Source organism: Babylonia areolata, chromosome 10 (genome assembly GCF_041734735.1).
Source record: "Babylonia areolata isolate BAREFJ2019XMU chromosome 10, ASM4173473v1, whole genome shotgun sequence".
NCBI lineage: Eukaryota > Metazoa > Mollusca > Gastropoda > Neogastropoda > Buccinidae > Babylonia > Babylonia areolata.
The window spans coordinates 24605949-24624262 of NC_134885.1; the positions used below are offsets into that span (position 1 = coordinate 24605949).

The window sequence follows — 18314 nt, forward strand, 5'->3', positions numbered from 1 at the left end:
GTGACAGTGATGCACACAAGTTCTGAACACTGCCTGCCAAGACATAAAACACACACACACACACAAAACACAGACACACAACCACAAATCACACCACAATTTCAAAGTAATTTGTATTAAAACAAATACTGATGACACAAAACAGATCACAATGCTTCAATCACAGGCAATTTCTACAGAATCAAGCAGGGACAGTAAGATGAAACCCACGCGCAGACGCTTCAAAAAAAAAAAAAAAAAAAAAAAAAAAAAAAAGAATCAAGGCACCGAAAACTTGTGACAGAAAATGTTACCTTGACAGAACCATGTGGAGCTGGCTGACTGTGTGCATAAAAAATATGCACTCTCTGCTGTTGTTTTTTTCAGTTTGGCTTTTACTATTTGCTTCACACACACACTTTTTTTTTCACTTCACCTTGACATACCTCTCACACAGAGACCAGGTTTGTGCTTGCGTCACAAGAACTGGCCGAAAACTGTCACCTTGCTGTTGAAAATTCCTGTCCAATATCTTCTCAAGAACAGATCATTTTCCCTTCACACTGCATCTTTCTATTCTTCTTTCTTTTCTCTCTCTCTCTCTCTCTCAATTTCTTCCATGACCAGAGAGCTGTCAACAGGCTGTGGAAAATTTTTGTCCAATATCTTATCAAGAATGAGTCATTTGCCCTTTATATTGCATTTTCTTTTTCTTTTTTCTCTTTCCTTTTTCTCTGTCTCTCCCGATTTCTTGCAAGTGCCAATGACAATGACCAGAATCCTGGCATTCAAATCAAGTTATGTTGCTCACAGCCCAGCTGACAGCAAAAGAACAATTTCAAGGCTAATCTGGCACTGTCAAAAACCAGTGATGTGTGAGAATGCGTGCGTGTGTGTGTGTGCGCGTGTGGGTGTTTATATGTATGTGTGTGTGCGCACGCATGCATGTGTCTGCATGTGTGCATGTGCGCACAGCCACTGTTTAAGCATGAGTGCACAATGCTGACCATATTCCAGACCATGAGTTCTCATCAGTACATTGTGGTTCCAACGTGATAGCAATACTGTGAAAAGTCTGGTCAGTCATACAATGCTGATGGTCAGGGAAACACTTTCTTATACCACATAACTGTTACTGTTTCACACACACACACTTACACACACTCATTTCACATCAAACATGCCAAAATGCACCACAAAAAATTGAAACAACACATGAGCACACACATATGCATGTGTGTAAATATACATGTGCACATGCTTTGTGATATGGAAAAAAAACCCACATAGATAATGGAGATGGAGATGGAGAGAGAGAGAGAGAGAGAGAGAGAGAGAGAGAGAGAGAGAGAGAGAGAGAGAGAGAGAGAAACATACCCATACTACACACACACTTCACACATCCTACATCACTCTAAAACAAGTCACTCACCATCACCAAGATAAGTCCAAATAAGTACACCCAATTGATCACAGCTGACGGGGGAAAAAAAATATTTAAAAAAAAAAAAGAGGAAAAAGAAAAAGAAGAAAAAGAGAGATCAGTCCTAGCGATGAGTCATTTCAGCAAACGAAGCAACTGACCAGTCAAATTCTTACAGCACCACCAGAGGCACCAACAGGGGCCAGTGATTCCTGCACCAAACTTTGCCGTACACAGGCCAGAGAAAGCTGTGAGTGAGTGAGTGAGTGAAAGGCGTGATCCCATCACCGGCCAGACCAGAACACACACACACACACACACAGGGCGGCAGAGAGGGTCTGAGGAGCAGAGACAGGAGGAGCGCTGTGCTGCGCTGTGTTAGCAGGCTAGCTATGACACCTCGCCCCAAGCCAAGCGGTTAGCTCTACGCATCTGCCAGAAGCGAACAGAGGGCTCGCTGAAACAAGGAAGTCGTTGGTTAGCGGTGGTGTTGTCATGACACACACAAAACAAGACAAGACAAAATTCATGTGAGAAAGAAAAAGAACAGGTCATCATGAATTATATTACTCACTAAAAATGAAAAAGGTGCTCATTAACTTTACTACAAGTGTTGAGTTATACAAGTGCCATACGAGTCAATACATGGGATGTGGTTACTTGTAATACAGGGAATGGGAGTCAGATCATGCAAGAAGAAGACAGGGTCAAGAGCAGAAATTTCAGTACACAGGCACACTCACTCACACACATACTTGCACACACATATGCATGCATTGCATACACACGCACACAGAGTCAGACCATGACAGTTAGGAGGAGGTGAGGAAGACAAGTGGACTGATGGAAACAAAGAAAGATACTGATACAGTGGTACAAAAGTCTACAGAGGGGCTACCAAGCCTCACACTACGAGCTAAGCAAAAGTACACTACTATGGAAAAATATATGAAAGACTGTATGCATGTGCCAAAGTTGTACATACGCAAGAACTGATCACAGAATTAACTTTACCATCACAGTCTACATCATCATCATCATCATAAAATTTCATTAGGATCCCAATCTCTAAGTCTTCTTTCACAATGAATAAAATATACACCTCCCCACCCAACCCTCTTAAAAAAAAAAAAAAAAAATTAACACCAACTCTTGATTCAATTTCATCATCACTCTGATCCTATTACCCTTTCCAATCTTCATGTATGTCCCTCCCTATCCACTTTCAGCCTCATTTCCACAGGCAGTCCCCAGCACTAAACATGATCGTAAGGTGAACAAATGCCCACAGAGTTTTATAAAAACCACTCCCATTCTATCAGCCTGAAAAAAACCCCCATCTCTGCTCACTTCACCACAGACAATCCCCACAACTAACACTGCATATCAAAACGCACCACACCCACACTACTCAACAAGCAGTCCCCCCAAACTCACAGTAGCCCCTGAAAAAATGAACCACACCCACACCACTCACTCTACAAGCAGTCCCACCAAACTCACACAACTCTCAGTGTGAGTGTAAAACCCAGTGGAGCCATTTCCTAAACCTGCAAGTAATACCCCATGCCTATTATCTGGGCCTCATAACCCTACCCACATTACCCTCCAGCAGAACTTACATTTCCCTTCGAAAATGCACTCTGCACAAGTATCTTCTAAATCTACCCCCCACCAACACCCCCACCACCCAAAAGTGGCTGAAGAGAAACCTTCTCCTCTTTTCATGTTGCAAAAACCAAAAACACATATTTTTCCCAAAAACTTGACACTGCCCTGAAACAAAAACAGGTCTCCACCCCAAACTCAACACTTCACAAAAACAAAAACATGTTCCAAAACTCAACACCACCCTAAAACCAAAATGTTTCCCCCCAAAAAACTCAACACTACCCTACAACAAAAACACATTATCCCCCCAACACTTAACACTACCCTGTAACAAAAACATGTTTCCCCCTCAAAACTCAACACTACCCTATAACAAAAACACATTTCCCCCCCAACACTCAACACTACTACCATATAACAAAAATATGTTTTCCCCTGAAAACTCAATACTACCTACAACAATAACACATTTACCCCAACACTTAACACTACCAAAAAAACAAAAACATACTCCCCCCCCCCCCCCCCCCCCCAACGCTACCCTAAAACAAAAACACATTCCCCCCCCCAAAAAAACCACTACCCTAGAACAAAAACAACATCCCTCCGCCACCCCCACCACTCCCTACAACCCCCCTGCACCCAAACCCAGACTCACTTGGAGGCGGTGAAGATGTGAGTGGAGTTGGTGGCGATGGCGTTGATGGGTGAGGCGTGAGCCTTGAAGTCGGCCAGAGGGGTCATGGTGTCCACGGCCCACAGCTTCAGGGTCCCCCCGCGGCAGGCGCTCACCAACGTGCTGCTGCTGCTGCCTGGCACGAAGCCCAGCGCACACACCCAGTCCTTGTGGGCCGAGTTGATCGACTGACACACATACATACAACACATATATCGTTAATTCATGCACAAACACAAACATTTTTTCCCTGCACAAAACCCAAATGACAGGCACTAAGCAGTGTGCTGCCTGGCTCAAAGTCCAGCACACACCCCCAGTCCTTGCGGGCTGAGTTGATTGAATTACACACACATACAAACACAACACTTATGGTTAATTCATGCAAAAACACACATATATTCATTCACACACATACACAAATATTTATCCATGAACGAAACCGTCAAGACAGGTGCTCAGTAATGTGATGCTGCTACCAGGCACAAATCCCAGAGCACACACCCAGTCCTCGTGGGCAGAGTGGATCAACACGTATACATTTATCCATGCAGACACAAACACACACATATATATTCATCTATGCACTCACACACAAATATCTATCCATGCACAGAACCCCCATGACAGCAATGTGCTGCACAAAGCACACACACCCAATCCTTGAGGGCAGAGCAGACTGACTGGCACAAACACACACACACACACCTTTCAACAGGTTAGTGTTGGTGTTGACAAGTGTGCTACTGAGTGTGTGTATTTGTGTGTGTATGCGTGTGTGTGACATGCGTGTATGTGTGTGTAACAAAAGAGCAAAAGAAAATAAAAAACACACACACACACAAAAAAAAACAACCCCAAAAAACCCCTCTAAAGGTCAGAGCACAGGTGTCAGCAGCACCAACATATACCTGCTGCAGGGTGTGTGAGGCCAGGTCCCACTTCTTGATGCAGGTGTCACGAGAGCCGCTGAACAGCAGGTGTCCCTGCACGGCCAGGGACTGGATCCCGTCGTAGTGCGGTGGCTCTAGGTTGTGCTTGGGGCCCAGGATGCCCGCTGCCTCCTCCATCACCTCAAACACCTGCACACACACAATATCTATCTATCTATCTATATACAGTGAGAGAGAGAGAGACATGGAGTGCGATGCATTGTGGTTACACACTTCCCCAAACAGAGCAGCCAAAATTTCATACAGAGAAATCTGTTGCAACAAAAAACGTAATACCATACGGTACACCAGTTTGTGCTTGAAAAGGGCATGGGGGGAGGGGGAAAGAGTTCAGGTAACACAAATGCAGTCTGTCAATGCCACCATCCCACCCCCCTGCTGACCTTGAGGTAGTGATCCTTGGAGCCGGATATGACAACATCATGGCCTTCTGGGCTGAGCTCCGACTCCACCGCCAGCGCCATCACCTGGGCCTGGTGACCACTCAGCCGTCCCATCTGGCCGTACCTGTCAACCACACCCTTCACCCTTTAACTACATATCAAATCACACATTTCACCTGTCAACCTTTCAATCACACACTTCACTTTTTAACCACGTGTCAATCACATGCTTCACCTGTTGCATAGAACTTTCAACTGTAGCTGAAAGCCGCATACAAACATTCACATAAAAACATAAACCACACCAGCAAGGAAACAACACATCACCACCATGAACGGATATGTTCCACTTTGCACCTACTTTATCAAGGCCTATAAAGGTTCAACAAGAACCAAACAAACTGATCATCTTTTCTGAACAAGACACAGCACAGCTTCAAACCAACAATGCTTAAAGACCTTCCAAGGTTGCATAAGCAATCACAGCAACACTAAGTTTGCTTGTCATTTATAATTTCCCTACATCTATGCAAATTCAACTAACTTTGGAAAATTCCTTAACGCTAAGCAAACTCAGCACTGCTGGGATCTCTTGCGCACACCAGCCAGACAACCAAAGACCCACTGAAAAGAGACAGTTACAGAAACTTCCCTTTCTTTCTACAGCGACGAAGAAAGAACCCACCTGCGCAGATCCCAGATCTGCACGACACTGCCAGCGGCGCAGTACAGCACTGCACCCCTGCGGCTGATGGCGATGTCGTTGATGTTGTGTTCCCGATGTGCCAGCTCCACCTGGCGATTGGCGGCAAAGTTGGCCGGGCCTGTGGTGGTAAGGCCTGAGGAACTGCACAGAATGCTACACATGACACGCTGTGAATGTACTGTGGACAACACTACATAATACATGCTGTAAATGTGTGGTGGACAATGCTACATGGTGGTGTGTCCATCGAGATCGATGATGACCATCGTTGTCATCCAGCTGGGGTATGGGGGGAGGGTGATGCTACATAGTACAAGAGTGAATGCGCTGTGGAGAACGCTATGTAATACAAGCTGTGAATGTGTTGTAGAGAATGCTATGTAATAGAAGCTCTGAATGTATTGTGGATAATGCCACATAAAACACCCTAAGCAATATGTTGTGGAGAATGCTAAGTCACACACTGAATGTGTTGTTGAGAACGCTACACATGAAATGCCATGAATGAGTTGCACAGAAACACTTACAGGTGACATGCTGTGAATGTGCTGTGGAAAAAGCTGTATATACCACACTGTGAATGTGTTGTGGAGAATGCTAGATGCAGCAGGCCATGGATATGTCCTAGATAATTTCACACATGACACTGAGAAAAATTCACTTTATCAATAAAAAAAAAAATACACTGGAAGACAGAAAAAAAACACACACTGGAAGACAGAAAAAAAAATGGCACTTCACCTTGGTGACGGGCTCTCTCCATGGACAGTAGCTTGAATTTTACACACACACAAAAAAACAGTGACAAAAACTCATATCTTGCAATGCAACCCAAGTGTAACCCCATCCCTTTAGACCTCCTCACACACCCCTCCCCAACCACCAACTCATCCACCCCCAAAACGGCTGCAACAAACAAGGTAGTTCTCAAGCATAACTATGTAATACTGCAAAATACGATACAGCACAAAACAAATACAGCACAGAACAATACATCACCAAACATTCAACCACCACCACCCAAAACCGACGATGACAACGACAATGACAGCAACAGCCCAGCACCGTTACCTGAGGGTCCGGAGGCAGACAGAGGGGTTGGTACGGATGTCCCACACCCTGATGGCGGACTGGGAGACAGTGAAGACGGCGCGGGTGGCAGGGCAGTAACGCACGTGCAGCACGGTGTTGGGGTGACCCGTCAGCGACTGCAGCTCCTTGCCTGTCCCCAGGTCCCACACTTTCGTCGTCCGGTCTGTGACACACACACACACACACGGTTTCAGTTTCTCAATGAGACTTCACTGCGGCGTTTGGACAAATCCATATACGCTACACCATATCTCTGAAAGGCAGATGACTGACTAGCAGCATAACCCAACGCACAGTCAGGACTTGAGTGCATGCAAAAATATGTTTGTGTACCTGTGGATTTCTTTCTACAGAATTTTGCCAGAGAACAACACTTTTGTTGCCATGAGTTCTTTTTCAGAACACCAAGCGTCGTTTACTATCTTATCACTTACTATCTTATCTCAATGACTAATCGCTCAGATTGATTTTCCAGTCCAGCTTTGGGGAAAGGGCGAGAGTGGGATTTGAACCCAGACCCTCACAGACTCTTTATTGGCATATAAGCATTTCAACCATTCTGCCTCCTTCCTCCACACACAGAGACACACACACACACACAGAGCATATCAACACAAATTCCATTTACTCCCCCTCCTTTTTAAAATTTTTTAAAAAGTTTGTTGTTAATTCTTGTCTACAGCATACACGCGCACACACTCACTTCTACTGTTCCCTTTCTTTCTTTTTGTTATTGTTAATTTCAGTCTGAAATACACACAGAACACCACTTCTCTTTTTCACCTCCTTTTCTGTTGTTTTGATTCCAGTCTGCAATGCACAAAAGATCACTTTTTTCCCAATCCTCTTTTTTTCTTTTGTTGTTGACTTCACCATTTCACACCACAAGTGCCCAACAAGCACTGGCAAGATGAATAGGCAGATATCGGGAGGGGAAATCTAAAATTCACAGGTTGTGAACAGACATTAATTGAACAAAAGAAAGACACTTTGGGGGTGTGCTGGACAACCAATCTTTCCAAAGCATTAAATCATTTCCAGCAAGTAACTGTTAAAGCTAGGATGAGATCAAAGGGAAAGCTAACACATAAAAAAATATCAGAACTTTCCGAGCAAAAGTAAACCAATCTGGGAACTGACTGCAATAAACACAAACACAATCTCACTCTCTCTCACACATACTCACTCACACTCTCTCTCACCGAAAGATTTTCTCTCTACACACACACACACACACACGCTCTCCCTCTCTCTTTCTCTCTCACAAACACACAGAGACACTTTCTCTCTTTCACACACACACACACGAACACACACATACACACTCTCATGTACGCGCATGCACACACACACACACACACACACGCCACACACTCACCACCCTACACACCTTTACTGCCGGTGAACAGCAGATCATCGGTGGCATCGACAGACAGCACAGCCTTGGTGTGTCCCTCTGCTGTGTGGGTGCAGGTCAGCAGTGAGGACTTGCTGCCAGACACCTTCCCTGCTGGCCCCGTGGAGACGATGTTGCCCCTGAAAAAAACAACCACCTTTCTATAAGGTAAATAATACAAATGAAAAACCAGCCTACCTCTGAAGGTAAACACTACACCTGAAAAAACCAGACTACCACTAAAAGTAATCAATACACCTGGAAAAACTAGCCTAGCTATGAAAGTAAACAATACACCTGAAAAACAACCTACCTTTGAAGGTAAATGATACATCTGAAAAACCAGGCTACCTCTGAAGGTAAGCAATACACCTAAAAAACCAGCCTACCTCTGACGGAAAACAATATACCTGAAAAACAAGCCTACCTCTGACAGCAAACAATATAACTGAAAACCCAGCCTACCTCTGCAGGTAAACAACACACCCCCACACTCATTTTATCATTAAAGTGAACTGAAAAATTGTATAAAAAAAAAAGAAAAAAGATAGGTCTGATGCCTTGTTTCAAGGACATGCATGCTCATTTGATTTTGACATCAAAAGAACAAATCTAACACCAACAGCTGGTGACAGGATTTTTCAGGAATTAATTCTGCTCAAAGGGTTTCATGTCTAGAGTAAATCAAAAGGAAGTGGGTCTCATCACTTTCAATGGAAGGGGACGGACAGGAGACGGACAGGACACGGGCATGGACACTGTTTTATTGCCACTGACAATACTATCCTTTGACAAGGGGGACAATGTATGAACAAAAGAATAATGATGGTTTACAGAGAAACTGACCCATTGCTTTGAGTAAAAACAATGCTTAGAGTAAAAACAATGGAAGGGGGGGTGGGGGAGAGAGAGAGAGAGAGAGAGAGAGAGAGAGAGAGAGAGAGAGACAGACAGACAGACAGACAAGAGTTGGGGAAAGGGTGAAATAAAGTGAGAAAGATAGAGGAACAAGAAGTGCTATCACCTAATTTCTGTGCTCCTGACAAAAAAAAGTGTAGCTGGGGTCCAGGGGCCGCTTAACAAAAATGTGTTTTAATTAAAACTGAAACAGTATAAATTCTCTTTTCTTAACTTAAAAAAAAGTCCACTCAAATGCCCATATGGAAACATGTACAATGTGGAGGCACCATGGCACAGAGGATTAGGACTCTGAATCCAGCATTCACCAGTGATCAGGGTTGGAGGCCCCATTTCAGCAAGGTGTCAAGTCCTTGGTAAACGCACTTTACTCCTACTTTCCTCACTCCATCCAGGTGTGAATGGGTACCAGACTTCAGTTGAAACGGCAGAAGGAAAGGACTTGACCCTGCCTTCCTTTGGTGAGCCTTAAACAGTAGATATCAATTCACCGCTCCCATGCCTGTAAAAGGCAGTAGGACCTTTAACCCTTTAACCTAACACTCTGGGAATACTCCTGATCATGATCATGCACTAAGAAGGTGGACGAAGTGACAAGCAGACAAAGAGATAAAAAGTGCCCCTTGAAACCTGTGAGTGTTGTGTGTGGAGGTTTGGGTGTTGCCGGCTAGACGGTGGAACACGTTCTCGTCACTGCTGCGGATGCTGCGCCGGCTTGGGGGTGGGGAGGGTGGGGGTGTGGTGTCTGATGCTGTGTCACTGCACACACACACACATACAAACATCAACACCCACACCTGACACAGTCAAGAGTTTAAAAGAAAAAAAAAATGACATCCAGGTTGTAGGTTGCTGAAGACCCCGGTCTGTTGTGATACCAACAGAACTTGTGTGAATTATCAACACAACAGAATTGGAAATGTATTTTGTTCATGCACTGCACAAAAAGAAAACAAGGAAGCAAAAGCAACTGAATCTAGTTCCATTGTCTTCCCATTCCTGGTCCAATGAGGAAGATATAAAAGCCAAAAAAAATATACAAAAAAAAAAAAAAAAAAAAAAAAATCTAAAACGGGGGTAAATTGTATAGCAAATTATCCCACTTCAGAATCATGACGTACTCATTCTGGAAATTACAGGCTAAATTTACACACAAATTTCAAAATAGAAATGACATGTTTCTGAGACTTTAATGTGACATTTGTTATAAATTTTCCCCCCAAAAGCAAACCTTTCAGTCCTCAATTCTCATAACTTCAAAAGATACACTGGCGGACATAGACATTATTCTCACAAAACAAATAATCACAGAAAAGATTTTTACTTGAGCGGTGACTTATTGTGTGGAGGCAGTGTAATGTTGATAGGTGAACTTAACTATAGCACTATAACAAGAGTCCTCTTACAGTCCTCAACAAACAATGAAACACACACACACACACACACACACAACACATTCACACGCACAAGCAAGAACACTGAAGCACATGCTAAGATGTAAATGCACGTGCTCACACACAAAAACATGTCTAATCTCGAGGTTAATCGGTAGCATGTGCCATTACCACCAACGTTCAAGAATAACAACCTCAGCAGATGGAGGCCAAAATAGATTTTGTGAGAGAGAGAGAGAGAGAGAGAGAGAGAGAGAGAGAGAGAGAGAGAGAGAGTGTATGTGTGTGTGTGTGTGTGTGTGTGTGTGTGTGTGCAAGCGCGCGTGTGTGCGTGCATGTTGGCAATCTTGTGTATGCATGCATGCATGTTTATGTGTGCTCGTGTGTGTGGTGTGTGCATGTGTGTGCATATGCGCATGGGTGCATGCATTTGCATGAGTATGCGATATGAGAGAGAGAGTAAAGGGGTGTGGAGAGAGAGAAAGAGCACCCATGGCTGCATATGTGAGACAGAGAGGGAGGATGGTGGGTAGCGAGACTGAGCATATGTGGATAAAGGAGTAAACAAAAAGAATGAGGAAAGGGAGAGAGGAGAGACTGAGAGACAAAGAGAGAGACAGAGACAGTGAGGGAGAAGTTAGAGAAAATGTGTGTGAGTGTGTGTGTGAAAGAGAGAGAAAGAGAGAGAGAGAGAGAGCCAGCAAGAGCTGCTCTGGCTATCTCTAAACAGGATCATTCCGCTCAATTAACCACTCAACCCAATCACACATGATTAAGTACTCTGATACAAATCCCCAAAACACACCCACTCTCTCTGTCTCTCTGTATCTGTCTCTCTCTCACACACACACACACACACTCTCTCTCTCTGCCTAACACAGTCTCCCCCCCCCCCTCTCTCTCTCTCTCTCTCACCATACCACAACACACACATCACATAAACCACTGCCTGCCTTCCCCTTAAAAACCCATCCCAGCTCAACAAGCAAGACAAAATCATCGGAAAGACCTAACACTAAAAGGGAAGGAGGGGAAAACAAACACATAAACTACTTTTCCAACACAGATAATAATCCACACTGACAGGTTCCTGGGTGGGTAGGTATGGTCTTCGCTGTCTGTCTGTCTGCCTGTCTGTCTGTCTGCTGGTCTCTTCTCTTTCCCTGGTTTCTCCTGAGGTCTGTGGCCATGTGAACGATCACCTTTCATTATTGATCTGTAAGTTTGTCACGTAGCCCTCAACAATAAGGCTCACTGAGACAGCCCCACTGTTGACAGCAAAATTCTCTCAGCACTTTGTTTACACAGAGAGGTTAATGACCCTAAACTGGTACGGTAATGTGAAAGAGAGAACCAACTATATGATGACAGACCTTGTTTTTTCATTCACTTATATGGACATCCATATCCATTCTCTTACAAAATCATTCCTTCATACTGACACGCACGTCTATTCTAATAAAGTATCAAAATGTATCAGACAATAAAAGACATAAGTAAATAAATAAAGGAACAGAAATAACCAAGAAAAAACCCAAAACATACAGAGAGTCATTAGCATTTCTGTTATTGAACAAAAAATATGAACCAGGACACACTAAAAACAGGTGACTTAAGTACAGACGTCATTTATTCCGTCGTGTAGTATGTGTATAAAATGAGAGAGCTCGTCCAGGCGGCAAATCTCTCTTTGTCCTTTCCGCAAATAAAATACAACCCTCCCTATGTACATTAATATCCTCCTGTCAACCCATACGAAGTGATAAAGGATATATACGTAACTCTACCCCAGAGGTATATTGTTCAGGAATACCTGAATCCCTACCCACACAATAATTTATTCCCCTCAACACCACTCAACCCTTTCGACAATGGTGCAAAAGTGTTAGCTCTAAACCTGCCACCATGGAATGCCTGATTTGGAATGCACCTGTCTAAGAGAAGGTTGCCTGTTTCCCAAAACAAGCGATGTAGGCCGTGAGGGTCTGGGTTCCAATCCCACTCTTGCCCTTTCTACCAAGTTTGATTGGAAAATCAAACATGTCATTTAGTCATTCTGATGAGGCAATAAGCCAAGGTCCAATGTGCAGCACGCACTTGATACACTGAAAAAGAACAAATGGCAATGAGACTTGTCCTCTGATAGGTACATGAATATATGCTTACACTCAAGGCCTGACTGAGCCTATTCAGGTTATGCTGCTGGTCAGGCATCTGCCTAGCAGATGTGGTATAACTAGTATGGATTTGTCCCAACGCACTGACACCTTGAGTAAGTGAAAACTGAAAAAAAAAACCCTATGTAGGTAGCCACGCAGGCAAAAAAGTCGCCCTTGTCTTCTAAATTTTCTGCCGAGAAAGCTAATGCGCGCACTCACACACGGCACACGCACACAAACTTCATTCTATAAAAGCTGCTCAAAACACTCCTGCACTTTTATTTTTCTTTTCCTTTTTTTACAAACAAGATTTCATACTTTATATGTGCCATTACTGTCATCATTAAACAGCTGGGAGGAAATCCGTGTTAGTAATATCCTGTAATTTCACAATTTCATTTTCATTACTTCAACAAGCAAGAAAAAACTCTGACACCATATCCTTCTAACCTGATCTGACCTGACCTAAGAGCAGATTTTTTTAAATGTCTGGACTGTGGATGGGCAGCAAAAAAAACACCCAAAAAACCCCACCTCGTAACAAAGTTGCCCCAGTTCTCTGCACAGCAGAGTATCCACCCTGAGAACTGCCTGCTGACGACGGCATCAACAGACCCACACAGACAAAAACAGGGGGCACACAGTGCCAGAAGAAAGCTTTCTACACTGCAGTACACCTGTACTGAATGACATCTGAAGGTGGGCACACATTGCCTGAGAAAGCTGCCTGTATGGCAGTACACCTGTACTGAATGGTGTCTGGTGGTGGATACTAAGTGCCAGAGAAAGCTGCCTACACAACAGGACACCTGTACTGAACGATGACTGGTTACAGACACAGTGCCAAAGAAAGCTGCCCATGCAACAGTACACCTGTACTGAACAACATCTGGTTATGGATACAGCGCCAAAGAAAGCTGCCTACACATCAGTACACCTGTACTGAGCAATGCCTGGTGGTGGATAGAAAGTGCCAGAGAAAGCTGCCTACACAACAGGCCACCTGTACTTAACGGTGACTGGTTATGGACACATAGAGCCAAAGAAAGCAGCCTACACAACAGTACATATGTTCTGAAAGACAACTGGTTATGGACACACAGTGCCAGAGAAAGCTGCCAACACAACAGTACACCTGTACTGAATGATGACTGGTTATGGACATTCAGTGTCAAAGAGAGCTGCCCATACAATAGTACACCTGCACTGAACTGTCTGGTAGTGGGCACAAAGTGCCACAGAAAGCTGCCCACACAATAGTACACCTGTACTGAGCAATGTCTGGTGGTGGGCACAAAGTGCCAGAGAAAGCTGCCCACACAATAGTACACCTGTACTGAGCAATGTCTGGTGGTGGGCACAAAGTGCCAGAGAAAGCTGCACACAATAGTACACCTGTTCTGAACAATGCCTGGTGGTGGGCACAAAGTGCCAGAGAAAGCTGTGCACACAATAGTACACCTGTACTGAGCAATGTCTGGTGGTGGGCACAAAGTGCCAGAGAAAGCTGCACACAATAGTACACCTGTTCTGAACAATGGCTGGTGGTGGGCACAAAGTGCCAGAGAAAGCTGCACACAATAGTACACCTGTACTGAACAATGGCTGGTGGTGGGCACAAAGTGCCAGAGAAAGCTGCACACACAATAGTACACCTGTACTGAACAATGGCTGGTGGTGGGCACAAAGTGCCAGAGAAAGCTGCACACAATAGTACACCTGTTCTGAACAATGTCTGGTGGTGGGCACAAAGAGCCAGGGAAAGCTGCACACACAATAGTACACCTGTACTGAACAATGGCTGGTGGTGGGCACAAAGTGCCAGAGAAAGCTGAGCACACAATAGTACACCTGTTCTGAACAATGTCTGGTGGTGGGCACAAAGTGCCAGAGAAAGCTGTCCACACAATAGTACACCTGTACTGAGCAATGTCTGGTGGTGGGCACAAAGTGCCAGAGAAAGCTGTGCACACAATAGTACACCTGTACTGAACAATGGCTGGTGGTGGGCACAAAGTGCCAGAGAAAGCTGCCCACACAATAGTACACCTGTACTGAACAATGGCTGGTGGTGGGCCCAAAGTGCCAGAGAAAGCTGTGCACACAATAGTACACCTGTTCTGAACAATGTCTGGTGGTGGGCACAAAGTGCCAGAGAAAGCTGTGCACACAATAGTACACCTGTTCTGAACAATGTCTGGTGGTAGGCACAAACTGCCAAAGAAAGCTGCCCTATTATAACAGTACAGCTGTACTGAACGTCTGGTGGTAGGCACAAAGTGCCAAAGAAAGCTGCCTGCACAACAGGACACCTGTACTAAATGACATCTGGTGAAAAAACATGCTCAGCCTAAAACTGAACTCAAGACAGCTGCTGAAATGAAAACCAGATAAAAATTTCAAAGGACAATGCTCCTAACTGAGCTACAGCCGTTACAAAACAGGCTTAGGATGGGCATAAACTAGGAAAGGCTAGCTTCCAAAACAAGTTTGTTCCCCATAGGTCAGAACATAAAAAGCCACCACAGACAGTGCCAACATCAACAGCCTTTGTCCTTATTAAACTCCTGGCAGCAAACCCACACGATATTCCAGCCGCTGCCAATTTAATGCCGCATGCCATACCCTATCTCCCCTGGACCACTCAAGCGTGCAGATCAAAGCTATGGGTACACAGGTAGTGGTTGGGGGTTGGGGGCTGGGGGGGGGGGGGGGGGATGGGGAGGTATAGTGTAGCTGAAGGAGGTTGGGGCAGGGGTGTGTAGGGCTGACTGATACCCTCTTAGGCTAGTTAATCTCATGGTCAGCGGTGCAGAGAAATCCACTTGGAACACTCATGTTAAGTCAGATAGGTCACCCAATCCCTTTCACCTTCACACACGCACGCACGCATGCACACACACACACACACACACACACGTATACATACACATGCACACACACTTGTGCACACACACTTAATCACACACACTACCTTAATGACTGTACAGGAAAGCAGTGCTTGCTTTCCCATCAGGCCGCAAATTCAACTGGTCTCAGTGTATGTTTGTCAGTCGGATTTCAGGTTAAAACTGATTTTCCTGTTCCTCCCAGAAAGTCAACATGATTCAATGTTATACACACAGTGTGCAAGGAAGGAAAGGTAGCAAGTATTCTTCAAGTCAATCCTTTCTCTGTACTTAGCAGTCAACCACTGTTCCCTGAAGTCAATTTCCATTACACTCCCATCTCTTTTCACTCTCTCCTCAATCCCTTTCCATAACTTTCCATTCTCTGTAGATATTTTCCATTCCCAGGGGTACTGACATTTTGTACAAAGGTTATCGTGACTATATTACTTATATATAACCAGTAACAGTCAATTAAAAGAAAATGTCATTAACCATTAAAAAAAAATACAAAGTATTTCACAGGTATCAGGCATTGGGGTTCTAGTTCTAGTTCTTGTTGCTTATAGTCCAACTGACCACACAGGGCCATATCAGGACTGTCAAACCATACAAATACTGAACAGCATTAACACAAAAATGTCACATCTACAAAAAACAACAACACCAAACAATACAAATACTGAACAGCGTTAACACAAAAATGTCACATCTACAAAAAACCAAACCAAAAAAAAAAAAAAACAACAACAAAAAAACAAAAACAAAAAACACCAAGACAAACCCACACAACCCAGTTCAGGACACAGAATCCGAACCATTTAGCTCCTTAGGGGAAATAAGACCAGGTCATACTGAGGACGCCAGCCATTCCACTTAACTTATCACTCCCAATTGTAAAAAAGGAAACAGCAATACTTCAAAGCCAAAAATTTTTAATTAAAAAGGCCGTATAGTCAAATAACACTGCAGAATGGGCATCTAGTGCCAACTCCAGTGTTTAAATCTCACTACCAAATCCCCAGAGAAAAACAGCCCAGATAGTACATCACAGACTGCAGAATAGAGAAAAAAAAAGGTGTCAAGGCTTGCTTGAAAAAAGAAAGGGGAATGGACTGGGGAGACAGAAAAGGAGACAACAGTAAAGAAAGAAAAAAGGCAGAAACAAAGAAAGTGATAGAAACGAGGGAATTTATAGCACACAATTTCCAGAAGACAGGGATGCTATTCATACTGAAAGACCCCTAGCATTCCAAAGGGGGAAGGCACTGGGATAAAAACAACTAGTAATAACTAAAACAAAACAATAAAAAAAATAAAAAGTTTTAAAACAGGCCATTTCCTGTATACTTCACAGATAACCCGAAGAATACTGTTAACATTCTTTCCTAATACCCCCCCCCCCCCCCCATCCCGTTGCTAATTCAACCCTTACTGACTGACTGACAATTTCTCTTCCACTTTCACATGCTTTATTCTGTGAACAAACCTCCATCCTTTCCTCACCCCTTGCACTGTCAGCCGGGTCTGATGTTGGCTGGAATAACAGCTAGCTAAATGCCAGACAATTTCTTTTTCACCTCCACTTATCCCATACTTTGTACAGTGGATAAACACCTCACTCCATCCCCACCCCCGAAAAAACTAACAGCCAGGTCCGATGTCAACTAGAATAACAGCTAGCTAAATGCCAGGCAATTTCTCTTTCACCTCCACTGATCACATACTTTATTCAGTGGATGAACACCCCACTCCATCCCCACCCCTCCAAAAACTAACAGCCAGGTATGATGTCAACTTTCTAGAATACCAGCTAGCTAAGTGCCAGACAATTTCTCTTTCACCTCCACTTATCACGTATTCTGCACAGTGGATGATCACATACTTTGTACAGTGGATGAAACACCCCACACCACCCTCACCACCCCAAAACTAACAGCCAGGTCTGATGTCAACTAGAATAACATCTAGCTAAATGCCAGACAATTTCTCATTCACCTTCACTCATTACAAACTTAAACCAGTGGATGAACACCCCCGTCCCCTCCCACCCCCCCCAAAAAAACTCCTCACGAACAGCCGGGTTCGCTGTCAACTAGCTGGCTAGCTGACTACGTGCCATCAAAGTCAGTGTCAACGACCACTCATGGATAGGGCCGGTTGGCTTCAAGACAGGCTGTACTCCGATCCTCCAGTTGTTACGCCGATAAATCCCCTGCCCAGACACTCAACACCAATTTTACAAGTCACGCCTCACTCACTACAGGCTGCCACTATGGGTCCCCCCTGCCCTTAAACAAGGATTATTTATTGCCCTGAACAGGATCTCTGTGTTGAAGAAAGAGAAAGGTGTGTGTGTGTGTGTGTGTGTGAGAGAGAGAGAGAGAGAGAGAGAGAGAAAGTGTGTGTGTGTGTCTTTATGTGTATCTTAATGTGTGTGTGTGTGCAAACATTCATCTGTGTGTGTGTGTGTGTGTGTGTGTGTGTGTGTGTGTGTGTGTGCTCATCTGTGTGAGTGTGTATGCTAATGTGTGTGTGTGTGTGTGTGTGTGTGTGTGTGTGTGTATGTGCTCATCTGTGTGAGTGTGTATGCTAGTTTGTGTGTGTGTGTGTGTGTGTATGTGTGTGTGTGTCTGTCTGTGTGTGTCTGTGTGTACAAATAATGCATATGACATATTGTACCGGAAAGTCAGTCAGGGTGTGAAGGAATGAAGGAAGGAGGAGGAGGAGGGTAAG

At 44.2% G+C, this 18314-nt stretch overlaps 1 protein-coding gene across 1 annotated transcript in view; it reads right to left on the reverse strand.

Moving 5' to 3' along the window:
• LOC143286906 (kinesin-like protein KIF21A) overlaps window positions 1–18314 on the reverse strand; it is a 112069-nt gene that overhangs the window by 10009 nt on the left and 83746 nt on the right. Inside the window, 7 exon segments of the mRNA XM_076594839.1 lie at window positions 3672–3877; window positions 4601–4771; window positions 5026–5149; window positions 5711–5872; window positions 6803–6986; window positions 8214–8359; window positions 9768–9896. Of these exon segments, the coding sequence (XP_076450954.1) occupies window positions 3672–3877; window positions 4601–4771; window positions 5026–5149; window positions 5711–5872; window positions 6803–6986; window positions 8214–8359; window positions 9768–9896 (1122 nt within the window).